We start from the raw sequence: 27,656 nt of genomic DNA, 5'->3' as shown, positions 1-27,656 counted from the left end.
ATTTGGTGTTATAAGATGACTTTGTTTACATTCTCCGGTTGTACGTCACCTTGGATTGTGCTACATTCGCTAACTTTTTGCCCTTCATTATGGCTCCCAAGCATGATCAAGTAGATCAAGTTGTAAAAACAGTGCAACATATTCTGTTATCTTCTTGTAAAATGACTCATACATGCGTGAAAGTCATTGGTATTCATGACTTTTTCGAAGTACTGATCAATATCGTGATCAATGTAATGGCTTTGTTTACATTTTCACTGGAGGTCTGACTTACGGCAAAAATCGACTTATGTTGATCAGTAGGAACGGAACTCTGACTTAAGTCGAGGACCCCCTGTATACAGAAAGATGAAGCATTATCTCTAACAACAGTGTCTGAGAACTTTGTAATTATAATTTTCTGCAATTTAATGAAGAGTTAGTCCCTAAATCAAGTAGGTGGCCACGACCCAGACTTTACCCTCTTTGAAGGACAACTCTGCAATTTCTGTCTCAAAAGTCCTGTTTCTTTATTATTTTTGGAGCTGTCTCTCATTGTATTATGATCTTGTCTACTCACTACACAGTAACTTTCAGGATTAGCGTATGAAATTAAACCAATTTCTCTGATGACAGTGTCTGAGATCTTCTCTGTAATAATTTTCTGCAAGTTAATAAAGAGTTACAACTACACCAAGTAGGTGGCCACATTTAACCCAGACAACTTTGCACTCCTGTTTTTCTCTTGTTTTTGGAATCAAGTCTTGTTGTGTCTGTAGGTTATGATCCTGTCCACTCACTAGTCAGTAACTCAAGGCCCTGAAGATGTCCCGGAGCAGCTCAGAAACTGAAAATTTCAAAGAGATATTCTGCTGAAAATTGGTAGCTAGCAAAGACTCGGAGCAAAACTGTCCTCTGGAAGGTCGGTCGGGGGTAAACCGGCTCAGGTATCTTTAAATTTAGATTCCAGTGTCTGACTCACCTTCCGCTGTTTGGTTGAGTCCAACTTCACCAGCCAATAGGAGGCCACCTTTGGTTTGTGATACTTCCAGTTGTCGAGAATCTGTGGAAGAAAAATACGAGTTAAAAAATAATCTTTGGGACGTGTGTGCAAAACTGGACTTGACATTAACCTCTGCTGAAATCAAATTATCACCAAGGAGAAGAATAAATGGAATGGTCTGTGCGGAATTTAGATGCTCTACTTGGGTCTTTGTGTTAGCCTACTGTTGCTCTAAAGCAGGGGTGTCCAACATGCAGCCCGCGGGCCAAAAGCGGTCTTCCAGAGGCTCCAATCCAGCCCTCAAAGTATAAAAATTCCAGAGAACACATTAACTACAGATTGTAAATTAGTAAAACTACAAATCTGAAATAATTTCTAGACTATGACAAATAGTTTTGATCAGAAAGTAAAATGCTAGATTGTTCATTGTTTTTTTTTTGTCATTTTTTGTCTTTTTTGGTCTTGTATTTTTGTTTTTTTTATCTTTTTTTGTCTGACTTTTGTCATTTGTCGTTTGTTTTTGTTGCTTTGTGTTTCATTTTGTCTCACCTGAGTTTTTTGTCTTATATTTGTCATCTTGCGTTTGCATTATTTGTTGTTTTGTGTGTCGTTTTGAGAGTTTTTTGGTCTCGCTTGTGTTGTCTATTTTTTCATCATTTTGTTTCTTTTTTGTCATTTTTTGTCTTGATTGTGTCATTTGTGTAACTTTTTGTCTTGTTTTGTCCATTTTTTGTCGATTTGTAACTTTTTTGTCCAATTTTTTGTCTCTTTCTTGCTTTGTTTTGTGTCATCTCTCTCATTTTTTGTCATTTTGTTTCACGTCTTTGCCGTTTTGTGTTTCCTTTTTGTCTCGCTTGTGTTTTGTCCTTTTGTGTTTTGCTGTATTCGTTATTTTGTGTGTCGTTCTTGTTGTTTGTCTAATTTTTTTGTCATTTTGTCTCATTTTTGTAATATTTTGTCTTGTGTTTGTTTTTTTGTCTTTTTTTGTCTGACTTTTGTCATTAGTCTCATGTTTTTGTCGTTTTGTTTCATATTTTTGTCATTATTTTGTGTTTTGCTTTGTTGTTTTGTGTGTGGTTTTTGTTGATTTGTGTTTTTTGTCATTTTTGTTGCTTTGTAACTTTGTTGAGTAATTTTTTGTGTTCTGTTGTTTTCTGTCATTTGTCTCTTTCTGTCATTTCGTTTCTCATTTTTGTCATTTTGTATCTCATTTTTTAATGTTTTGTCTTTCTTTTATTGTTTTTTTGTCTTTTTTTTGTCTGACTTTTGTCATTTTGATCATAAAGTAAAATCCTCTATGGTTCAGTTCCAGATGACTAAATGTGTTCCTTTGTAGACACAATGTGATCTGAAAGTTGTAATGTGGAAATGATAAACTGAGGCTGAATGTTGATGAAATTTAACTTATTTTTCTTTAGAAATTTCAGTGTGTTCATCATGTTTTGTAAAAAGATAATTCCTTAAATGTGAACATTTTCGCACTAAAACAAAGGAATTTTGGAGTTGTTATTTATCTATTATGCTGTGATTTTACTGGTCACTGGAGATCAAATTGGGCTGAATGTTGAACCTGAAATAAAATGAGTTTGACACTCCTGCCTTAATGGATAGACGGAATATTACAAACACCCTGAGAACATTTCAACTAAAAAAAGGAAGAACACTTCACAGTTTGATTCTCGCTGCCATTTCATTCCATCTGCTGTACAATCCTCTGTCAAAACTCGGTGTAACTGCAGTATTCTTATGGGACAGACATTGTTCCTGTACTGTTCAATCACTGCCAAAAACACCAATAATACAAGCAGCAGACAGGGCTGGAAAGACACCTGCAGGTCTGGGAGTCCTGGTGAAACTTATTCTATAGAGGTCCTCTGTACTCATTATGCTGCTCTACAGCAACTTGTCACTGCCAAACCAGAAAGCGGCAACCTGGAGGACGGCTCGACTTATAAACGGCTTTCTTTTAGTGTTAAAACCACAAGAACATCTCAGAAGACAGAGAAAAAATATATATATTGCTAAATGTACTATTTCTGGAGCTCATTACCACGTCAACACCTTCATCCTGGCAGATGTTTCGACGCAGATGTGAAATCTACAGTGTTGCCGGGTTAGTGGATCTGTTAATCTAATCGTATCGGTACCTGTTATTGGAAAGTTTCGTGTTCGAACATGACAGAAATATTACAGATAGAGCTGCAACGCAACATTTCGGAACATGTTGTTATCGAACAACAGCATTTAACATTCGTGTTGACGTGGTCACAATGTTTAACAGCAGAGAAAATTCCGACATGACTTTTTTTCAACTTTTCCTAGAGTGACCCCAACATTAGAAAAAGTGAAACACTGACGGCACCACGACTTCTCTGTTGAGTGCAGTTTCTAGATTTCAGCGACCAGCAGGTCATAGATCAGATTTTTTCAGACATCCAGGAGTTAAAACTGTAAAACTAATGGGTCATTCCAGAATTGGAGGATATTTTACGTCCCACTCATCAAATTTCAGATAATCCACATACAGAATACTAAAACATGCAGTAGTTGTGTAAATGTTCTTGTCCTGAGACCAAATCTAAAAGAAAAAAAATATATGAGAAAAGCATATTTTTTAAAAAATGCCAAATAAGTCTGGAGTTCCCCCTAAAATGCCATTTTTCTCTTGTCCCACCCCCGATGACCAAACTGAATCTCAAAACAGTTCAAATCAAATTTAAATCTCCTTTTTTTGGTTTTATTTTTTTTCATTTATGTCTCTTGTAAGTGTGGGAACATTTTTAATCAACATAATATTTTAAATAATAATGATTGTACATGGAACGTGTCCCAACACATGCTAGCATAACCTGTTGATGATGTTTTTGTCGTTTTGTATCTCGTTTTTGTCATTTTCTGTCTCGTTTTTGTCATTTTCTGTCTCATTTTTGTCATTTTCTGTCTCGTTTTTGTCATTTTCTGTCTCGTTTTTGTCTTTTGAGTCCTAACCCTACCAAATGAGTCTGGAGTTCCCCCTAAATTGCCAGTTTTTTCTTGTCCCACCCCCCTGATGACCAAACTAAATCTTAAATAAAACAGTGAAAATGACATTTAAATCTCCTTTTTTTGGTATTATTATACAAATTATGTCGAATTTATTGTTGCTAAGTGTCTGATGCTTTTGGTGATTATTGAGATTCTCCATCATGTGAATCTTTAAATTTTATCTGAAGATGTGGTTTCAGGTTCGTGTAAAACTACAGGAAAGTGGAGGTAGAAACCCTGTGAGTGTCGGTGCACACTGGTTTCCACGGAGCTCCCTGATGGAACGCTGTTTGCAGGGATCTGGAGCTACGTGGAGGTGTGAACTCCAGCAGGAGATGTAGACTGAATCAACATGGGAACAATAAAGCTTGTTTTATGCTTACCGCGTCCGCGAGGTCCGTGCGGCTCCGTGCGGAAAAATTACGTCATTTTCGCACCCACGCCCCCTCCAGCGGTTTTTCCGTGCGGAAAATTTCCGCTCCGCGCACCTCCACATTTTTCTAACCAACGCGGACGGAGCCGCACGGAAAAACATGGCGGAGGGCCAGGACCTACTCGTAGCTGAAGTCTAGAAATATGTGAACTTATACGATTCATCACACAGAGATCACTGTGGTAACCGGGTTATGAAGTATTCATGGTGTGAAATAAAACTAACTGCTGAAATGCTTTTATTCGGTAAAATGCCGTGTTGTAAGTGGTGTAAACAATGGCAAACTTCTTCTTCTCTAGTTTAGTACCAGAGTAGACCAGGTAGATGTGTGTTTGAGCTACACTGCCCCCTGCAGTTTGGAAGCAGACTTCTTCTTCCCTAGTTTATTACTAGAGTAGACCAGGTAGAAGTGTGTTTGAGATGCACTGCCCCCTGCAGTTTGGGAGCAGACGCGCACGGAGTATAAATGCACACGTTCTCTCGCATGGATTTCTGTGCGGCTGATTTCCGCGCGGCTCGTTCGTGCGGAAAGTATATTCCAGCCTTAACAGCGCCTGTAGGTACACAGTAATGTTGGCAGTAGCAGCGAGAGCATGGGAATATCCGGCATGACAACAAATAACCAGAGGATTCCTGACACACAACATAGAGTCCTAAAGAAGGAAAGATCACAACTTTTTCTGCTTATTTATTTGACTGTTATCCCTCAGTTGTGTTGCACTTAAATTTACTCATAAAAAGAACCATTTTCTAGCCACATGGTTGGTTTACACGATGCAGCAAGTAATAATGTTTTAACCCTCGTGTGGTCTTAACATTCTGTACATAAAAATGGACTTAGGACACCGAGCCTCAAAAATAAAGCGGCTTCATTGAATTTTCAACCCAAAATCTATTTTAAATGATGCAGCAACCTGTCATGGTCACATACTTTGTGAATATCTGTGCTTTCCCTCTTCAGAGGACAGAAAGACTGGGTTTAATCAGTGGACACTAGTTACTCCACCAAGGAACAAGGTGGAATTATGTGATGATGGGCGTACGTTTGTCCGTTTGTCCGTCTGTCTGTTAGCAACATGACTCAAAAACGGACAAACTGATTTGGATGACATTTTCAGGGAAGGTCAGAAATGACACAAGGACCAAGTGATTAGATTTTGGCAGTGATGCAGCTCATAGTGTGGATTTGTTAAAGATTTGTGTATCATTGCAAGATAGCGGCACGGCGTCACTGTAACCATGACAAGTGAACACTATATCAGCTGCCTGCTGACGATCACATGATTGTGATCCTACTACAAATCCACCACTGAGGACTTATCAGGACTTATCTGTCGGAAATGATACAAGCAACAACTGATTAAATTGTGGGGGTGTTTCCGAGTCCCATCAATTCACACCGCTCGCTACATATTTAGGTCACGTGATTTGGTATCCGTACTTAACGTACACATGCAGAACACATGCCTGTGCTCAGCACAAGGTCATTTTGTTTGTGGGTACATCTATATTAAATACCGCATTCTATGTTGCTGTGATTTCTGATCATCAGTAACTAATAAAAAAAAATGCTGCATTTCTGACAATGCTATATGGGGGAATGAGCAGCCTTGGAGGAGTACTGTGCTCTCTGAGCGCTTTTCTAGTTTAGATTTGGTCTCAGGACAAGAAGATTTACACAACAGCTGGATGTTTTAGGATTTTATACATGGATTATTTGAAATGTGATATAAAATGTCCTCCAGTTTTGCAATGACCCTGCTAGCTAACTGTGGTGCTATCACTTTTAATTGTGCTGTGCCTGCAAAAATACAACAAACTACTTAAGTGCAGTATTGAACAAGCACCAGAAAAAAGTTGCTGTTTTCCTTATTTTGTTCTCTCTTTCTATGTGAACCTCCTGAACGAGGTGAGGAACTGTCTCCAGCAGCACAGCGTCTTGTTGTTTTTTCTGCACGCTCATTTGTCACATTGTTTTTAACGCTCGCACAAATTACCCTCAATTAATGCACAACAAAACGCATTTGATACATTTCACCTTTCCACGGCTCAAAACAGACGTTTTGGAGTGAAAGATAAAAGAGGCAATTACTCAGATACAAACACATCATTAGTCCAATTAGACCTCAACTTCACAGAAAGCAAGAAAACGTCAAAGATTGTCTTCATGCCAACTGAACACTCGTCCTCTCCAGAGGCTCAGAGGCGACAGTACAGGTGCAGCCGTTTCCATGGCGCCGTCATTAGGCTTCGTTAGCGCTACAGGTGTGGCGCTAATTGTCTCTCGCAGCCCTGACACGCCCAGATGTTTTCAACGCACTCAGAGGTTTGGGTTTCTGGTGTTCTTGTGAGGACGCAGATATTCAAAGGTGGCTTTAAAGTCAATCACAACAATTAGGATTTAATCTAAAGAAATTTACATTCGTTAGATTATTATTAGGAACGCCAACGTCGGATGGTTTTTTGTATTTATGCAAGAAAAAACGAATAACGGCGATAATTACCGTCTTGTAGCTGAAAGACTCTTCACATTTAATTCAATTAATATAAAGTTTGAAGGAGTTTGAAGCTAAAACTCAGATAAAAGCTGCTAAAAATAACCCGTGTCCTCACATCTGAATTTTAATACAGCTCATAATAACAATAATAATAATAATAATAATAATAATAATAATAATAATAATAATAATAATAATAACAATAATAATAACAATAACAATAATTCGAGTTTTCTTTCTAATATAAATACTCAATATTCTCTATAAATTCAATTTTATGGTAGTTGATAATGAAAAATTAACTCACACAGGACCTCAAAGACAAACACCTCCTCGTCCGCAAAACTGTTAATGATATTTTTGACTTTAAATGACTAATTCCTTAACCAAAATTATAACTGATCATAACAAAAAAATATTCATATATTTTCAGGATTTAAATGCTTTTAAAATGTGCTAATTTAATATTGTTTTTGTGCAGTGTCAGAATTTTTTAGACAAAAATGTATTGGTCAAAAAATCTTGCAAAAAATGTTATAATAATATTTTCCACTTTAATTTACAAATTTTTTAACAAAAACTAATCCTGATCATGACTCAGAAATATTTACTTTTCTGAGGAGTTAATCTTTCTAATGCCAGCTGGTTTACATGATGCACTGTTCTCTTTCAAGAAAAAATATATAATAAATGCTCAATATTCTCTATAAACTGAGAGGTTTACTGTAGCAAACAATAAACACTTTTTAAAAATTATTTAAAATTTAAATTACTCTTTTTTTAAACAAAATTATAACTGATCATGACTAAAAAATATTCATATATTTTTGGGATTTAAATACTTTGAAAATGTCCTCATTTAATATTATTTTTGTACAGCGTCAGAATTTTTTAGACAAAAATGTGCTGCTCAAAACATGTTATATATTAATAACCTTTACTATTTTTTTAACAAAAATTTGTCCTGATCATTACTTACAAATATTTATTCTTTTTCAGGATTTAATCTTTCTAATGCCAGTTTGTTTACATGATACTCTGTTCTCTTTTCCAAATTGCGAAGTGGAGTTTTTCTGATTATCACAGTCTGGGTTGTGTCTTATTTTGTACCAACATCTGATTTTGATTTTATTTTTTTGCAGAATCGGAGACGTGTTCCTGAGCCGTCAATGCAAACTGCAGGAGAGGAGCTGCAGCGTTTTCTACTTCGGACAGACCGTGAGGAACATATGGAGCGTCTCTGTGAGGTCGAGAACTCTGACCCTTCCAGCCTGAACCCTACAGAGCGACACCTATACTGTCCATCTGACTGCAGCAGCGACACCTTCAGCGCTCCCAAGTTTAGACGCCGAGTGAGGAAGGACCTCGCACTTTGACCCGACTGTGACTTTGTGAAACAGCAGATGAAACTCTGGCGTACTTCTGTGAGTGTACAGAACATTTTGGTTGTTTTATTTGTCATCATTTATCCGAGCAGAGACGGTCCGGCCGGCTGCTGTCCTTCCTGCTCTGTGGGATCTGAGCTGCACCGAAAAAAACACTGAGAAAATACTGAGAAAACAGAAAAAATATTGAGAAAATATTGAGAAATACTGAAGAAACACAAAAAAACACAGAAAATATTTTTGAAATACAGAGAAAACATTGAAAAAATGCATAGAATGTACTGAGAAAATATAGATAAAATACTGAAAAAACAGAGAAAATACTAAGGAAATTACTGAAAAAATACTGAGAAAACAGAAAAAACAAGAAAAAACTGAGAAAATATTTTTGACATACAGAGAAAATACTGAAAAAAACACTGAAAATACTGAAAAAAAAACTGAGGAAATATTTTAAAAATACTGAAAATATGCTGAGAAAATACTGAAAAAATACCAAGAAATACTGCAAAAAGACTGAAAAAACTGTGAAAATACTGAAAAAATATTTAAAAAATACTGGGAAAATACTGAGAAACTCTGAAAAATACAGAAAAAAATACTGAGAAAATACAGAAAAAACACTGAAAAAATACAGACAAAAATATTTTTAAAATACAGAGAAAATATTGACAAACACTGAGAAAATACTGAAAAGGTATTGAGAAAATACAGAGAAAATACTGAGAAAAACACTGAAAAAATACAGAGAAAATACAGAAAAAACACTGAAAAAAACCTGAAGAAATACTTTAAAAATATTGAGAAAATACAGAAAAAATACTGAAAAACACTAAGAAAATACTGAAAAAACACTAAGAAAATATTGAAAAAACCTCAGGAAATACTTTTAAAATACTGAGAAAACAGAAAAAATATGTCTAAAATATAGAAAAAGTACTGAGAAAATACTGAGAAAACACTGAAAATATACAGATAAAATCGTGCAGAGACGGCTGCCTCTGAGGACAGTAGTACTGGAGGTCAGAACTGGCATAAACTAGACGGGTGAACGCATTTCCTTTCACTTTTATGAAGCCGATGTGTCTCTTCTGGTGTGAATTCAAGGTGAAGCCTCGCTAGAGAGGCTTTTCTTCTTTTCTTTTTACCTTGACAAAACATCCACAATAGCTTTTTCTATTCTACTCTATAAATTTACATAAAATTCATAAAAACATGTCGGGGGAAAGCAACAATAAAACACACTTGTGGTTGCTATGCCGCTTTATAGAAACGCAGCCATTATTCAACACTGTTGTGTGTTTGGAATTAACACGACTTGCATCCATTAGCTGTGAGCTTTTTAGAAACTCAGTAACGGTTTGAGGCGTAGATGTGAAAACATGCAGACCGAATGCCAGGACACCGGACCACGAATAGAGGAGGCTCTGATAAATCGGAGGGAGCAGGAGGGAATAGAGTGGGCTGGTTGACAGGTTGTCGCTGGGGTCGTGTGAAACACAATGGGAACAGATCCAGGGCGGAGGAGGCTATTGTGGAGGGAGGCCAGGAGGTCACTTTTAGTTAGGCTGCAGAGTGACCGCACCTGGTCGCCCAGGGCTCTGGGAATACAGTCTGGTTCTCCATGTTCTCTCCTGCTTTATGTGCCTGTCTTTCCTTGCTATTACACACCGAAATAAACCTTTCAGGCTCTAGAAGCTGATGCACATGTTTTTAAAACAACATTCTTACATCATTATCATATAATGTAGCGCTGAAACGACTCCTCCAGTTATTCAATTACTAAAATTCTTCAGGGCAAAATTCTCTGGATGGAGGCTTCGTTTAATCCTCTACATTCTAGACCGCAGACTTCATCCTAAACAGACCCAGACCTACAATACCGCTGCTTTTCTTTCAACAATAAGGACATTTCTAAGTGACCCCAATATCATTTAAAGTTGCACTATATTAGTTAAAGTTGCTCTATATTAGTTCAAGTTGATCTAAATGAGTTCAAGTTGCTCTATATTAGTTCAAGTTGCTCTATATTAGTTAAAGTTTCTCTAAATGAGTTCAAGTTGCTCTATATTAGTTCAAGTTGCTCTATATTAGTTAAAGTTTCTCTAAATGAGTTCAAGTTGCTCTATATTAGTTCAAGTTGCTCTAAAATTAGTTCAAGTTGCTCAAAAATGAGTTAAAGTTGCTCTATATTAATTAAAGTTGCTCTAAATAAGTTAAAGTTGCTCTATATTAGTTAAAGTTGCTCTATATTAATTAAAGTTGCTCTAAATAAGTTAAAGTTGCTCTATATTAGTTAAAGTTGCTCTATATTAATTAAAGTTGCTCTAAATAAGTTAAAGTTGCTCTATATTAGTTAAAGTTACTCTATAATAGTTAAAGTTGCTCTATATTAGTTCAAGTTGATCTAAATGAGTTCAAGTTGCTCTATATTAGTTCAAGTTGCTCTATATTAGTTAAAGTTGCTCTATATTAATTAAAGTTGCTCTAAATAAGTTAAAGTTGCTCTATATTAGTTAAAGTTACTAAAAAATGACTTAAAGTTGCTCTATATTTGTTAAAGTTACTCTATAATAGTTAAAGTTGCTCTATATTAATCAAAGTTGCTCTATTTTAGTTAATGTTGCTCAAAAGCAAGTTAAAGTTGCTCTATTATAGTTAAAGGTTAGGGTTAATTTCTCTGTATGACTTGAAGTTACTCAAAAATGAGTTATAGTTTTTCTATATTAGTAAAAGTTGCTCTATATTAGTTAAGGTTGCTCTAAAATTAATTAAAGTTGCTTGAGAGTCGACGAGAAGGAGTTGGAAAAAACGAACATTTTTCTCTGCTTTAAACCGAGTCACGTTAGCAGAGGAGCTAACTGGGGCAGCAACAGACCAATGCTATTGATAGCCGAGTGAATTCTCCATAACTGGGTGTTTTTAGGTCGTTTTGATGGTTCTCCACTTAGAGGAAACGCCACGGTTTATACTGGAGGTTGTTTTTCTGTTCTTTGTACTGACCCAAAGGGTTGTGAATAAATAAAGAAGTCATCCACGCTGAACATCTGAAACATCACACACTTTTTAACCGTTCAGTCCTCTGCACCCACCTCATCCAGCACCGCCTCGGCCTCTTCCTCGGTTTTCCCCGGGAACCTGATCCTCATGGCAGTGAGGACGGCCAGAGTCTGACGGACCAGCTCAGCCTCCTGCTCTTTACTCCGCAGGTTGATCAGCGGCTCTCCCTGCAAACGCACACAGAAGTATATTAACACTCTAATTCATAAATATTTGATCCAATACCACCATTTATTATTCACACGTCTATCAGAAAATAGATACAGTTCAACACATACAGCCTTTTATTGAACCTCAGGTACCAATTATTTAAAAAATAGACGTCCTTAAAGACAAAAATGTCTAAAACATTTGCATAAAATATGAAATATTACACTTTCACTGAGGAATTTTATTCCAACACCATAAATACTAAATCATAAATACTAAATATTCATTAATTTTCCGTAATTTAACGTTTTAAATACCAGTTTGTTTACATACTGCCTAATAAAGAAAAAATACACAAAAATATTATTTTATATAAAAATTTTTACATCTAATTATAATAATATATAATAATTGTATACCCATTACTTTAACGACAAATATGTCCTGATAAAAATGCAATAAAGATGTTATTTATCCATATTATTTTCCACTTTTAATTACTAATTTAACCAACATCAGTCCTGATCATGAACTACCAAATAATATTTATTCATTTAATGAATAAATATTATATTTAATGAATATTTATTCTGCTTTTCAGGATTTAAACCCGATAAATTCCAGTTTGTTGACATAACCCCACTGTTTAATGAAAAAAAAAATTCAAATCTTTTTTAAAAAAGTACATTCAGAACCTTAAGACAATAATGTGCTGGTAAAAAATTTTTTTCCCAAAAATTTGTAGAAATTGACAATATTTTCAACTTTTAGTTAATATTTTGTAATCAGCATTAGTCCTGATCATAACTTACAAATATTTATTTATTTTCAGGATTTTAAACCTTTAAATATCAGTTCGTTTACATGATGCCACTGTTGTAAAATGAGAAATAATGAGTATTTTCCAAAATTTAAGTAGAAAATTTATATATTTCTTATTGTCTAGAATGTGTTAATGATCATTATTTTCTATGCAGTGTCATATTTAAATTAAAATGCTCACCTATTACCTTAATGACAAAAATGTCCTTATGAAAATTCAATAAAGATTTTATATATTCATAATATTTTCCACTTTTAGTTACTAATTTAACCAACATCAGTCCTGATCATAAACTGACAAATAATATTTATTCTTTCTCAAGATTTAAACCTTTTACATTCTTTACATTCAACTTTAACTCATTTAGAGCATCTTTAGCTAATAAGAGCAACTTTAGCTAATATAGAGCAGCTTTAATATAGAGCAACTTCAACTCATTTTAGAGCAACTTTAGCTAATATAGAGCAACTTTAGCTCATTTTAGAGCAACTTTAGCTAATATAGAGCAACTTTAGCTCATTTTAGAGCAACTTTAACTAATATAGAGCACCTTTAAATCATTTAAGAGCAGCTTTAACTAATATAGAGCAACTTTAGCTAATATAGAGCAACTTTAGCTAATTTAGAGCAACTAGCTCTAATATAGAGCAACTTCAGCTAATACAGAGCAACTTTCACTAATACAGAGCAACTTTAGCTAATATAGAGCAATTTTAGCTAATATAGATCAACTTTAGCTAATATAGAGCAACTTAAACTAAAACAGAGCAACTTTAATTCACATACACTACCGTTCAAAAGTTTAGGGTCACTTAAATGTCCTTATTTAAAAAAAAAAAAAAAAAAGAGACCTCAAACTTTTGAACGGTAGTGCATTTATTTTTGTCAAATTGTGAAGAGGAGCTTTTCTGATTGTCATCAGAAACATCTAGGATGTGTCTTATTTGGTGCAAAAATTGATACTGATTTAGTTTTTTGCAGTATCAGATTTTGTCAGAAACACTGCCGTAAAAAATAATATTTTAACAGACATTAACAGAATATTTCCATTTCTAATTAACAGTGGTGTTAATTTACACATTCTATAAATCCTATTCTATGTAGGCGGTGTACAAAACAGTATAAATCTGCACTCACACATAAATGCGTGTTTACATTTACGTGTGAACATGTTAAGAGGGTGTTTTTACTGTACAAAGTGTATTAGTTATCGTCATATATATTCATCAGGGATGCCGTAAACCTCACAGGAACCGGCAGTTTCTCCATAAGTGCTGATTAATTCATGATCCTACCACCTGTTCTAGTCACAGATCATTATTTCTTTACATCGCATTAGCAGCACACATACATTTAATCTATTTAAAATGCAGCGTTATTAATGCTACACGGCTGCAGCGCCTGTTTATCTCCACATATGTGTGTGATTCCTGCAGGGAAACATGCGAGAATGCGTGTCCTTTTGTGCACTCAGTGACCTTCTTTTATTCTGTTCTCAATGCCAAAAATGCTTCTGCTCCATTTTAGCCCATCCAGAGGTGAGCGGAGAATGGAGGAGGCAGGCGGAAAGCAACAGATGGCGACAGAATGGAAGGTTATTGTTGTAAAGTACAGTACTGACGGGTCTGTTAGAGAGATTCTCAGTGGGTCGACATACAGTAAGATGGAAAAATCTGCATTTTTGTGGGGTTTTAATCCCTAAAATGTAAATTATTAAGGTTAAATCACACCATAAGTAACACTATAGGATCTAAACCCCAATATTTAACATTTTAGGTCAATTTATAACATCTACCTTCACCTTTTTTTTTTGTTATTTTTTAAAGTTTAAAGTTGTTTGCCATCTTTAAAACGTCCTTAATTAAAAACCACTGAGGAGTCTCAGACTTTGTATGTATTACAAGTCAAGAAAAGTTGTATTTTATATCATCTTTGTGGGGTTTTAAACCCTAAAATTTAAATTATCAAGGTTAAATCACATCATAAGTAATATTATAGGGTATAAACGTCAATATTTAAACATTTTAGGTTAATTTATAACATGTACCTTCACTTCTTTTGTTTTTTTTAAACAGATTTTAAAGCAGTTTGGCTCAACAGCGTCTTTAAAATGTGCTTAATTTAAAAAAAAAAACTGTAGGGTGTCAAACCTTATATGTATTATAGTCAAGAAAAGTTGGATTTTATGTCATTTTTTGTGGAGTTTTAATCCCTAAAATGTAAATTACTCAAGGAAAATCACACCATAAGTACCACTACAGGGTCTAAACCTGAATATTTAAACATGTTAGTTAATTTATAACATCTACCTTCACCTTTTTTTTTGCTTTTTTAAACAAATTTTGAAGTAGTTTGGCTCAACAGCTGACTTTAAAATGCGATTAATTAAAAACACTGTAGGGTCTCAGACTTTACATGTATATAAGTCAAAAAGTTTTTATATAATTTTTGTGGGGTTTTAACCCCTAAAATGTAAATTATTAAGGTTAAATCACACCATAAGTCACACTAAACAGTCTAAACCCCAATATTTAAACATTTTAGGTTCATTTATAACATCTACCATCACCTTTTTTTTTTGCTTTTTTAAAACATTAAAGCAGTTGGCGAGATTATAGATGGTTTTTGTTGTGGGCTACAGTACTGACGGATCTGTTAAAGAGATTCTTGGGATACAGTAAGACAGAAAAAAGCAAAGATAAAAGTCATTTTTAATCTTTTTCTTTACTGGGAGGACATTTGTAAATGTGCTGGCTGACTCTGAGTCGGGAGTGTGTTGCTGAGTTTCCTACTATGTTGGAGTGGATGGTCCCCAGGCTGTTGCTGTGAGGCACGCGGTGGGCGGAGCCACTGCGGCTCAGCGAATGGGAGCGCAGCGTGGCGGAGCTGGGCCTGACGAGGGGCGTGGCCATGGGGACGGCGGGGGACGGCCTGGCAGGCGGCGCTCGCACCTCGCTGGGCGACGAGAGGGAGGCGATGGAGCGCGGGCAGGAGATGGAGCGCCTGATTGGCCCGGAGAGCGTCGGCGAGGCGGTCGGGGCGGCGCCGGCTTTGAGCGACTTGATTGGAGGTTTCAAGTGCATGCGACCTGTGGAGGAAACACAGGAGATGGACAGGGGAGTGGAGGGAACACTGACTCACTGTCACACTTCAATTTCTTTTCCTTTCCCTGAGCCCGTCTCGGCGCCCCCGTCACTGTCAAGCTGTCGTCTCTGCTTTCCATCAGTCGGCGGGTGGGTTTAGAGATGAAGTGCGGCATTAAAGCTCCCACAGCCACCGTGTTCTGGCTCGCCGGGCCCAGCGGTCCGACGAGCGCGTTATTAACGGCCGCAGCGTGTGCAGTTAAAACCAGAAAGCAAGCAGTCGTCCTGTCTGGTTCGGGGACGGATTAAAGAGCAGCTCAGAAACACACACACACATTAGACGTGGAAAACGGAGTAGAAAACCCACACTGACACTCTGTATCACCCTTGAAACTCCTCCAGCTCGTCCACCAGCCAGTGTATTAGTGTTTTTGTTGGTGTGTGTGTGGCGGCTGCACCTTCTGAGGTTGCCAAATGACAGCATTATGGGGCTTAGTGGCAGCAGCCCCTTGGTGGCTTGGTATGGAGTAGGGCTTGGCAAGGTTGCCGTCTCTCTGCACACTTTGTCCAAAAGTCTTTTTTTTTTGGTTTGTTTTTTTAGGAGCTTTGTCCCTTATTTTGCAACAAAAACTAGAATGAGCTCATGCAAGTGTCCTCTCTGCTGAGGAGCAACACCATGCAAAGCGGAGAATTTTTCCTTTTCTGTCCAAGGTCGCCTATGAAAGGTGCTCTCTCCCTCACTTCTGAGAGCTGAAAGTGAGTCGATATATGCGACTAATGTGAATTTGAGGCAATGCTTGAGACTTATCGCGCTGGCTATAAAACAGAATATTTAAGCAAGGTGTTTTCAAGGTACATAACAAAAAACGGGGCTCTTTTTTCCCTCCCTGTTTCATTCAAATTCCTCCGTCTCTTTCTCCAGCTTCACCTTTTATTCACTGTAAGTTCAGGACGCTTTTCTTTACGCCGAGTGCTTTTCAGTTCGGTACTTTTCTGCATGTGTGGGTCCACTTTTACTCAAGAACTCGGCACAAAGATCCTCGTCTCACAGGATGTGGCTGTTCTGTTTACACTTTAATTAAAATTCAAGGATCTGGCGCGAGTTTTACACCGAGCAGATAGATGCTCTGAAAGTTGAACAACAAAAAAGTGACTTTTGTGTTTAAACTGTATGAATAATTTCCACCAAATCACTTGTTTGTTCTCAGCTGCGTTACAATCAAATAGCACAAGTTAGTTTGGTTAATCTCCTTAGTTACAAATAGTGCAGGGACTCACTAGAATATGTATAGTAAGTCAAGAAAAGTTGTGTTTTATAACATTTTTGTGGGGTTTTAATCCCTAAAATGTAAATTATTAAAGTTAAATCACATCATATGTAACACTATAAGATGTAAACCCCAATATTTAAACATTTTAGGTTAATTTATAATGTCTACTTTCACCTTTTTTTTTTGGTTTTTTACAATTTTAAAGCAGTTTGGCTCAACAGCTGACTTTCAAACTAGAACTGACTAATTAAATTAAATGTTTTTGGCCTTTCACATATATTCACTGACCAATATAACAGCCCTCGGTCCACTATCTGCCAGTTTCTGGATCTGCTAACCCTCAACTTTTTGCTGAAGCAGCTACCGCATCGTTTCAAAAAGCTTCTCATAAAAAGCATTTTGTCTTCCCTCGCTGTAAATCTCATGGTCGAGAAGGACCCAGCGGTTCTCAGTGAGATTTAATACAGGTGAGGAAGGAGGCCAGGTCATTATTTAGTCATCTCTGAGGCCTCTGCTGGTCAGCCAAGCAGTGAAGTGCTTGGATGCACGTCATGGTAGACCGCGCTGCATAAAGATCATGGCTTCTTGAATTCCACAGATTTATTCCTGCAGGAGTTTTGGAAGAAAATATTCAGTCCATCCATTACATGTGCCAAAAACAACTGCTGAAAACATGCAGAAAGACTGAAGTATGTGAGTGAATTGTGGTGTTCAGGATGTTTCAGTCAGTAAATGTAATTTTCTTGGCACATTTTACGTCATTAATGAAGCTCCCAAATAATTGTGCACACCTTAACATTCAGGTGTAATCTGATGTTACCTGAAAATGTTAGGAAATGGTTTGTAGTTGGAAAAGATGCATAAAAACAATAATAATAAGGTCCGAAAACTCACTTGGCGAATATTTCTGGACATAATGTAGAAATATAATGAACATGTGAGTGTACATGTGCAATATAAGAGCTAAAGCCAGAGCCTTTATATCTAAAAATGTGTACTAGCAAGAATTAATATATGTTTTCAAACTGGTTAAGTGTGAACCTGCAGCATCTTTGCATCTTTCAGTTTCTTTTTGCATCATAATACAGGGTGGTCTAAAGTCTAGAAAGTATAATGTTTTGCTCCACAGATTGAATATGGCTTTGTGGAAAGAAGAAAGAGTTGAACTGGGACTTCTCAGTGGATGTGAAGGATGGACAAAGACAGTAGATGGATTTAATGCATGTCATCCAAGGAGGATTCAACTTGGCTTTTCCATGGTGATGAAGGTGGTTAAAAAGTTTAAAGAAACGGACAGTGTCATGGACAAACCCCGTTCTGGATGACCAAATGCATAATGAAAGAATTGGTCATGGCTAAAATTGTTGCTAGCCCCCAAAAAACATTTCCTTAACCGTAACCCTAACCCTACTAACCCTAACCCTCTAACCCTAACCGAAACCCTATCTTTCCATATGTCCATTGTTCACGTCTACTGAGAAGTACCAGTTCAACTCTCTCTCTTTCTCCTTTCGATAAAACCATATTTAATCTGTGGAGGCAAAAACATTATAGTTCATGAGATTTCCTGTGTGCCCAGACTTTAGGGACGCCCTACATAAAGGCTCCTGATGTAAGTCCTGTCTGCACTTCATCGTCTATTATAGTCAACTGAGGATACAATGCAAATAAAAATGTGTAGATATGTAGGCGCCAAACTTCACATTTACACATCTGAGAAACTATTAGGCTAAAAAAAGAGAGAAAAGAGGGCAGAAGGAAGAGACTAGGAACAAATGAGGAGAAACCAAGCGAGCACAAAACAAAGTAAACAGCGAAGATCACAGAAAACAAGGTCCCTGTCAAACCTCCACACTCTGGCTTCCTAATAAAGACTTTGACACAGCACGCCGCTCTACCTGAGCGCTCAGCCAAGTTCTTCTCCTTGGTCTCCCCAAGGTCATAGGAAACTTTCTTCTCCCCTCTCTTCTCTCCGCCTCTTCCTCCTCCAGCTTTCCTCTTCTCCTCCTCCTCCTCGTCTGAAGAGGTGCAGGAGTTATCAGCGCTGCTGCCGCTGCTGAAGTCGGCCAGGTAGTCCGGCCTCTGACGTCTGGGCGTCTGACTGCACTCCGGCATGGCGGTCAGCGGCTGGAAAGGACATACATAGAGGAGAGTGGGGTGAGATGGTGAGTTAGTTTGAGCCACCTCTTGTTTCTAGAAAACCGTGGAAGAAACTGGTAATGTCAGCAAACATTGAAGAGGAATCCATCATACAGGGTTGGCCAAAAGTAGGCTTACACTTAGGAGATATTTTGGTAAATCAACCACTGAACCTGTGCTTTCAAATGTATCATTCTGCCAAGGAACACAGCAGAGTTATGTGGCGATTGGTCTATATCTGTCTGTCTGTCTGTTCGCAACATTACTCAAAAACGGACGGAAACGGATTTCGATGAAATTTTCAGGGAAGGTCAGAAATGACACAAGGACCACCTGATTAGATTTTGGCAGTGATGCGGCTTATAGTCTGGATCCACAGATTTGTTAAAGATTTCTGTATCATTGCGAGATAGTGGCACGGCGTCACTGTAACCATGACAACAAGTGAACGCTACGTCAGCTGCCTGCTGACGATCACATGATTGTGATCCTACAACAAATCCACTGCTGAGGACTTATCCGTTGGAAATGATAAAAGGAACAATTGATTAAACTGTGGGGGTGTTTCTGAGTCCCATCAATTCCCGCCACCCACAACATATTTAGGTTACGCGATTCGGTATCCGTACATAACGTACACATGCACAACACACGCCTGTGCTAAGCGCAAGATCATTTTTTATTAAAGATTTCATCTGTCGGAAATGATACAACGACTGAGCAGCCTTAGCGGAGTACCGCACTCTCTGAGGGTTTCAAGGCAAACAGTGCTAACAACCGAGCCACTGCACAGCCCTGGTAAATAATGACATTACTGTAATTCTATATCGGATTTTTACATTTTATAACCAAAACTATGTTTCTTTTGAATTTTGAGACCAGTACAAGACAGACAGGGCTTTAACTTCTCTTAAGTATTTGTAGCAAGCTGTAGGAGAAGTAACAAATGGGAAGTCCATGGTAGCAGATGAAGATCGACTTTGAAGAGATTCATGGACAAAAAAAAAAACTGATCAGTAACCAGAACAGGGTTCAAGACAACATGATCTGTCCACCAGGTCTCAGATGAACTAATGGAAACAGATCTTGCATTATATGAGGGATACAATTTTCAATTTTACTTCAACATAAAGGATGGCACAATTTACCCCGACATATTTTCTATAAAGGCTCAATTTACCCCTTGCTGGGTGCAAGTTGAGACAAGAAAACACTTATTTTTGGAAAGCCATATTTTAAAAACAGTTTCTACTGTCTCTACTGACCAGAACTGCCACAGTGAATGCATAGTCTTGACAGTGAAGCATGGAGGTGGGAGTGTGATGAGAAAACCTGTCAAAGTGCATTCTGGGTAAACTTTCAAGGATGGCTTTGTGCTTGTTTGTGGTTGTTTCATGTCTATCTGTGGCCGTTTTGTGTCTGTTCTTGACCAGTAATGTGATGATATGAAGCTGGAGAAAAACTGAAAAGGTGCATTCTAGGTAAACTTTCAAGGCTGGTTTCATGTCTCTTTGTGGTCATTGTATGTCTATTTGTGGTTGTTTTGTGTTTCTACTAACCAGGACTACCACAGTGAATGCATAGTCCTGACAGTAAAGCATGGAGGTGGGAGTGTGATGAGAAAACTTCATAAAGTGCATTCTGGGTAAACTCAAGGGTGGTTTTGTGTCTCTTTGCGGTCATTTTATGTCTCTCAGTGGCTGTTTATTGTCTGTTCTGACCAGAACTACCACAGTGAATGCATAGTCCTGACAGTGAAGCATGGAGGTGGCAGTGTGATGAAATGGGGCTGGAGAAAACCTGAAAAAGTGCATTTTGAGTAAACTTTAAAGGCTCATATCAACATGTGTGATAGGCAGTTGGTCAGAACAAGTTATACACAAAGAAAGGTCTTATTTTGACCTAAATTTAACACCAGGCTCATCTAATAGGCGTGATTCATTCTGTGTCAAAACAATTTCCTAATACATGTTTTATTATTGGACATTACTGTGATGCCTCCACTGTAACGACACCTCAAGTAATAACTGTCTCATTTTACCCCGCTCTCCCCTACATGCTCATACAGAACAGCAGAAATGTACATGTATTCATACAGAACACAGATTCATGAATAAACACACAGATTAGGCATCAGGTACAAACAGGATAAACACACACACAGAATAAACCAACAAGACAGTCTCATTTACACAAACATCTCTGAGCTTTTATCCTCAGGAGATAAAACACTGACTTCTTTTGCCTCCTAACCCTAAACCATCCAAACTGACCTCATTTTGGAAAATATGTCCTCCTTCTAAAGGTCTGCACCTCCAACAGGGACTCACAAGGACACAAGGATACACAAGAATACACAAACCTAAATATGAAGTCGCTGTCAACCTCCCCTCACCTGAAGCCCATTACCATCTGTCACCTGGTGGTGATACGTGCAGCCCACTTGTGTGTGTCTGCGGGTTTATTTAGTACAAATATACAATTACACAGCTTTTAGGCTGCCGCTATAAATAGGAACACGACTGGCTTCATACCTTGAGCTAATTCAATCTCATTAGATGCGAAAAATCCATGAAGACTCAGTCAGATCTCCCACCTGACCCCCTCACAATCAGCTGGTTTTAAAGCTACAATAACTTTGGTATATTTAATGAATCCATGTAAAACTTCACCTTCATCCTATGATTATTATCAGATTATCAGGAGCTAGAAGTACAGAGGGGTTGGATGAAATATAACGCATTATTTTCCCATCATTTCTGAGCCTCATAACTTCATCATTACAGCAGATGACACATTAAATTTTCAGTTTTGAGTTCTGTTAAAACTTGCCACCAAATCAGTTTTATGTCAATTTTACCTCTGAGTTTATTAACCACACACAAATCACGTAATTCAAATGAGTAATTTCATATCAAATCTACCAAATCTGAACACATCCCCCCCGATCTCTTCACAATCAGTTGATTCTTTAACTAGTACATTTAATGAAACCATGCAAAGTTTTACCGTCATACTATCAATATTTTCAGGCCTTTGAAGTCCACAGAGGTGGGTCCAGATTTATCACTCTTTAATGGACTTTTTCCATCATTTCTGAGCAGAACTTCATTAGTCCAGCAGATAGACACATGACATTTAGGAGGAAAAACACATCTGAGTTCTGGTGAAAACTGACACCAGATCAGTTTTACATCCATCCAGGCGTCACAATCTAAAGCCAAAATCCAATTTTTGCATTGCACGATTTTTTGAAAATTTTAACTTCAAGATTATGGGATGTATCGTAAACAGTAAAACTGCAGCAGTTTAATGTCTATGACATAGAGTCATAGAAACAATCATTGGTACCCTGAATGTGTTTCTGTTTTCTGATAATTCAACAGAGAAAGCTTTAAAAAGTACATTTTGGGTAAAGTTTAAAGGATGGTTTTGTGTTTCTTTGTCGCAGTTTAGTGTTAATTTGTGGTCATTTTATGTCTCTTCTGACCAGGACAACCACAGTGAATGCATAGACCTCACAGTGAAGCATGGAGGTGGGAGTGGAATGATATGTGGCTGAAGAAAACCTGAAAAAGTGCATTCTGGGTAAAGGCTGGTTTCGTGTCTCTTTGTGGTCACTTTATGTCTATTTATGGCTGTTTTGTGTCTCTTTTGATCAGGACTACCACAGTGAATGCATAGTCCTCACAGTAAAGTATGGAGGTGGGAGTGTGATGAGAAAATGTTCAAAACTGCATTCTGGGTAAACTTTCAAGGATGGTTTTGTGTCTCTTTGTGGTGGTTTTGTGTCTGTTCTGACCAGGACTACCACAGTGAATGCATAGTCCTGACAGTTAAGTATGGAAGTGGTAGTGTGCTGATATGAGGCTGGAGAAAACCTGAAAAAGGCTCATATCAAGGCTCATATCAGCAGGTGTGATAGGTGGTTGGTCAGAGCAAGTTCTAGAAAATGAAAGATCTTATTTTTACCTAAATTTGATGCCAGGATCAATTTCTAGACATTCATTCTGTGTAAAACAATCTTTAAATATAGTTTTGCAGTTTTCCTGATAATCTATGATATATCCCATGACATTGATGGTCAAAGTTGGTAATTTAATAAATGGTGCTGAAGAAAAAACAGATTTTACCTTTAGATTGTGACACCTGAAGTGGAAGTAAAATTGATTTAGTTGCAGTTTTCAACAGAACTCAAATGTGCTTTTCATCACTTTAAATTGAATCTTTCTATCTCCTGTACTTATGAGGCTCAGAAATTATGGAAAAAATAACACAAATTAAAAAGCAAAAACTTGCGGCTCACCTCTGTGTACCTCAAGGGCTTGTAACACTGAAAATATTCATGAGTATGAAGGTAAAGCTTTGTATGGCTTCATTAAATACACAAAAAAAAATCTGCAGATAAACAAAATCAGCTGATTCCGAGGAGGTCGGGGGGGGGGGGGAACTTCTTTCAAACACAGTCGATTTTATATGTACTGACCCCTATGCAAGGGTGCTTTATTCTGAAATAACAAGTGTTTTACATCTGTTTGTGTTAATTGAAAAGAAAATTACTGCTGTTGAATAGACTTCTCTGACAGCAAGGTGAAAATACTTAACATATAAGTTCAACAGCAATGTTTGAATTCATAAACACTTTTTTTTCTTTTCTCGCAGTTCATTAGTGTCTCGCTCACATCCAGGAAAGGTACGCATTGATAGCATTAATAAAGCATTAATACATCTGTTATTCAACAGTCGGCTCGGGCTGCTGTCAGACCTCCCAAACTAATGGGCAGGAAGTGATCACAGGGCTTACAAAGTCACCACCGGGCAGCCGAGTGGGTGAGCGATGGAGGAGGATAGCGACGCAGAGAGATTAAACACATGAGAGGAGAATAAAAGGGAAAGATGGGAACGTCAGATTGATGGGGTGAGAAAATAAAGAGGAGGACAAGGTGAGTCCGAGCACAGCGGCGGAGAGGAGGAACTGAATAGACGGAAACGGAAATGAATGCAGGAGAAAGGATTCCGGACACAAGAGCAGAAAGAAAATGACGCAAGAAGAGGCCGTGAATAAACAGCAGAGAGTAAGACGAAAAGACGAGAGAGAAGTTCTGGATATGAGTGAGGAGAAGGGATCAATCGATTGGGTTTTTCAGAGCAGATACAATTATTGGAAAGTTGTATTTTGGAAGCTATATACATTACGTTATATTTTAATCGGTTTAATATATTTAATTAGCCTTTCACCAAAGAGAACACTAACAAAGAATATACTATATAGTGTGTAGTGATTGATTTCGGAAATAGCCATTGTTTTCTAGACTCTGTTTCAAGGTAAGTTAGACGCTAGCTGTTAGCATAGCCATCGGCAAAGAGAAAGTAGCTAATGTCCTGGTTTGTGTCTCTGCTAGCAAAGAACGCAGTATATAGTGTGTAGTGACTCATTTCGGACACAGTGGGGAGACAGTGGGGCGGCATGGCTCAGTGGGTAGAGTGGCCGTTTTGTAACCGGAGGGTTACCGGTTCGATCCTGGCCTGGAGAGCTCATGTCCAGGTGTCCCTGAGCAAGACACTGAACCTCTAACTCCTGATGGGTCTTGGTTAGCGCCTTGCATGGCAGCTTCCGCCATCAGTGTGTGAATGTGTGTGTGAATGGGTGAATGTGATGTATAATGTAAAGCGCTTTGGGTATCATTTCAGCTATAGTATATAGCTATATAAATACAGATGGTTTACAGTTGTGTCAAGGTAAGTTAGCTGCTAGCTGTTAGCATAGCCTAGCCAAAATGAATTCAGCTAATATCCTGGTTTGTAGTTTGTGCGTCTTGTTCAGTTTTTGTGAGTAGTGTCTGTTAGCATTTGATTTATTGATAATGTGAAAATAAAAAGCACATTTTACATTAATGCTTACAGGGGGTCCTTGACTTACATCCGAATTCTGTTCCTATGGCGCGACGTAGGTCGATTTTCACCATAAGTCAGAACTCGCACTCTCTTATGCGTCCAGTGTATAGCACAATCCAATGTGGCGTACAACCGGCAAATGGAAACAAAGTCATCTACCTCTTTTAGCGCCTCATGACGACGTATTAGTCCGCTCTGCTCGTCAACTAATTCCACGTAACCAGTTTCAACATAAAGAAATGCCGTAAGTCGAGGACGTCATAAACTGAGGACCTCCTGTAACCTGCTTCTACATATGTTTATAATTTTACTTATTTTTCTATTTTTTGTACTGTTTATATTTCTGACTTTGAATGGGAGCAACTACAATATAAGCAGTTTCCCCTCAGGGATCAATAAAGTATTTCTGATTCTGATGCCGATAATTAGGAAAATGTCAGACGTCAGCTCTGATAATTGTTCAGGCTGATTATCAGTGAAGAGAAGAAGCTTGTAAGAGTGATTTGGTGATATCCAGCTAAACACAGAGCGGAGGGAAGATGGCAAGATGACGAGGAGCGAATGCGATCAGCTGTAAATCAGAATTAGAACATTGGAGCTACAAAGACAGGTGACGGTGAAAGAGAAAGACAACCTGAGGACGCTCTGCTAGCTCTCTTTCTCCATTTCACTCCCAGCCTGTCTTTGTTCTCTGCCTTTTGTCCTCTCCACTTGAACATTTCCTCAGCAAACGGCAAAACCTTCCTCCGCTCAGAAATCCTGTTTCTAATCCCTTTGCCTCACTCCTCTCGTCTAGCTTTCAAACACTCGTCGGTTCGGTTTCGGCAGATGGCTTGTGAGCGCTACACCCCAAGGAGAGAATCTATCCGTCACAGCGCTTTCTTCCCTCCGCCGCCGACGTCTCTCTCTCTCCACACACTCACTCGGCAACATCCAAACTGACGGGGCCCAGATTAATTTGGACAACAGTGATTGTGTCTGAACAAGTCCTCATTCCGGCTAAGGCCTCGCTAATGCGGCGCTCCACTGCCCTGTCGAGTCGCTAACGCACTCTTTGAGCGTTACAGCCAATTTAGCCGCCGAGTGAGCGACGGATGTAGATGTGAAGGGGGAAAGGGATGGAAAGGTGAAGGGAGGAGACTGAAGCAAGGTGATGGAGGGAGTAATGTGCTGTCGTGGGAAATCAAGGGGGCATAGAGGTGCATGTGACAGAGGGAGAGAGGGAGGAAAAAGACAGAAAGAAAGATAGCGGGGAGAGAGCCGGAGCTGACAGCCGTCCCCTGGGGGAGTCGGGTCTTTTCCTTGGGCCTCTTTCTGATTCTTTTCTTTCTCTTGCCACCCCCTTCTCTTTATTTTTCTGAACCACGCCGTGTGCTTTCTGTGGACGTTGGCTCCAGGCATCTGACTACCTGCCTCCCTCCTTCTTTCTCTCTCTGACACTCTCTTCTTTGCACTTTTTCCTTTGGGTCCCAGGAGGCCTGTGGACCCTGTTCTCTCCACTCCCTCTCAGTTTCGTTGCCTCTCTCCCCTCCCCTCATCCCTCCCCTCTCACTCACCTTAGGGCCTCGTTGCCGGGAGGATTTGCCCATCAGCTTCTCATCGTCCAGCTCACACTGCTCCAGCAGGTCCAAAATGTCCTCCTCCTGCACACAAAACACCACTTAGATGAGAATATGCACAAGGAGAATTTAGTTAAATCTTCCTGATACACCAGTAAGATCGATTAAAATGCTCTGATGCTTCGTAGACTACTATTCAAACATCCCTGTTTTGGCAATTTTATTTAATGTAAGAAGTTCAAGTGCAGTAAATGACCTCACATGGTCACAAAAAGCTGAAGATGAGGGAGATTTCAGAGTTAAAACATGTTTTTCAGATGTTTTCATTTCACTTCTGGAGTGAACATTCAAAAATGTGCAACAGCACACCACTTATTACACTGTATATTATTATACTTTATTTTCTTAGGAAAAGTACATTCTGCATTTATGCTTTTATTCTGTTTCAGCTTATATTGAAACAGTATAAGCATATACTGTATTGTTAGGACATATTTTTCTACTCATTTTTATATTTTTAGGTAGGACGTATTTGCATTTCTCTACTTATGTTTATATTTTTATGACATTTTTCTACTTATGTTTATATTTTTAGGTCACATTTTTCTATTTATGTTTATATTTTTAGCAAATATTTTTAAATATTTTTGGGACATATTTTTCTATGTATGTTTATATTTTTAAGACATATTTTTAAAATATTTTAGTGCATTTTTTTTATATTTTGAGTTCATATTTTTCTACGTATGTTTATATTTCTAGGATTTTTTAAAATATATTTTAGGACATTTTTCTACTTAGGTTTATAATTTTAGCACATTTTTTGGGGGGGCATTTTTTATGTTTTTCGGACAGATTTTTCTACTTCTGTTCATATTTTTAGCACATATTTTTAATATTTTTGAGACATATTTTTCAAAATTCTGTTTATATTTTTAGGACATATTCTTGCTCATATTTTTAGGACATATATTTCTAGTTATGTTTGTATTTTTGGGACATACTTATGTTTATATTTTTAGCACATTTTAAAAAATAATTTTAAGACATATTTTTGTACTTATGCTTATATTTTTCAGAATTTTTTAAATATAGTTTTAGGACATATTTTTCTACTTATGTTTATATTCTTCTGATTTTTAAAATATATTTTAGGACGTACAATTCTACTTATGCTTGCATTTTGGGGACATACTTATGTTTATGTTTTTCGTACATATTTTAAATATTTTTGGGATATATTTTTCTACTTATGTTTATATTTTTAGTTCTTTTTTTGTACTTATGTTTGTCTATATATTTTCTACTCTATATTTCTGATTTTGAATGGAAGCAGGTGTAACAGAAGCAATTT

General features: G+C 37.7%; 1 protein-coding gene across 1 annotated transcript in view; it reads right to left on the bottom strand.

Moving 5' to 3' along the window:
- ttll7 (tubulin tyrosine ligase-like family, member 7) overlaps nucleotides 1-27,656 on the bottom strand; it is a 120,220-nt gene that overhangs the window by 22,183 nt on the left and 70,381 nt on the right. The window contains exons 12-16 of the mRNA XM_055017778.1: nucleotides 26,300-26,386; nucleotides 18,608-18,836; nucleotides 15,148-15,443; nucleotides 11,415-11,549; nucleotides 962-1,042 (exon numbers count right to left, since the gene is read on the bottom strand). Coding sequence (XP_054873753.1) covers nucleotides 962-1,042; nucleotides 11,415-11,549; nucleotides 15,148-15,443; nucleotides 18,608-18,836; nucleotides 26,300-26,386 — 828 coding nt within the window. The remainder of the gene's footprint in view (nucleotides 1-961; nucleotides 1,043-11,414; nucleotides 11,550-15,147; nucleotides 15,444-18,607; nucleotides 18,837-26,299; nucleotides 26,387-27,656) is intronic.

This window comes from Amphiprion ocellaris, chromosome 2 (genome assembly GCF_022539595.1).
Source record: "Amphiprion ocellaris isolate individual 3 ecotype Okinawa chromosome 2, ASM2253959v1, whole genome shotgun sequence".
NCBI classification, from domain to species: domain Eukaryota; kingdom Metazoa; phylum Chordata; class Actinopteri; family Pomacentridae; genus Amphiprion; species Amphiprion ocellaris.
The sequence above is the reverse complement of the archived record's forward strand: the minus strand, read 5'-3'. Positions and strand labels throughout refer to the sequence as shown.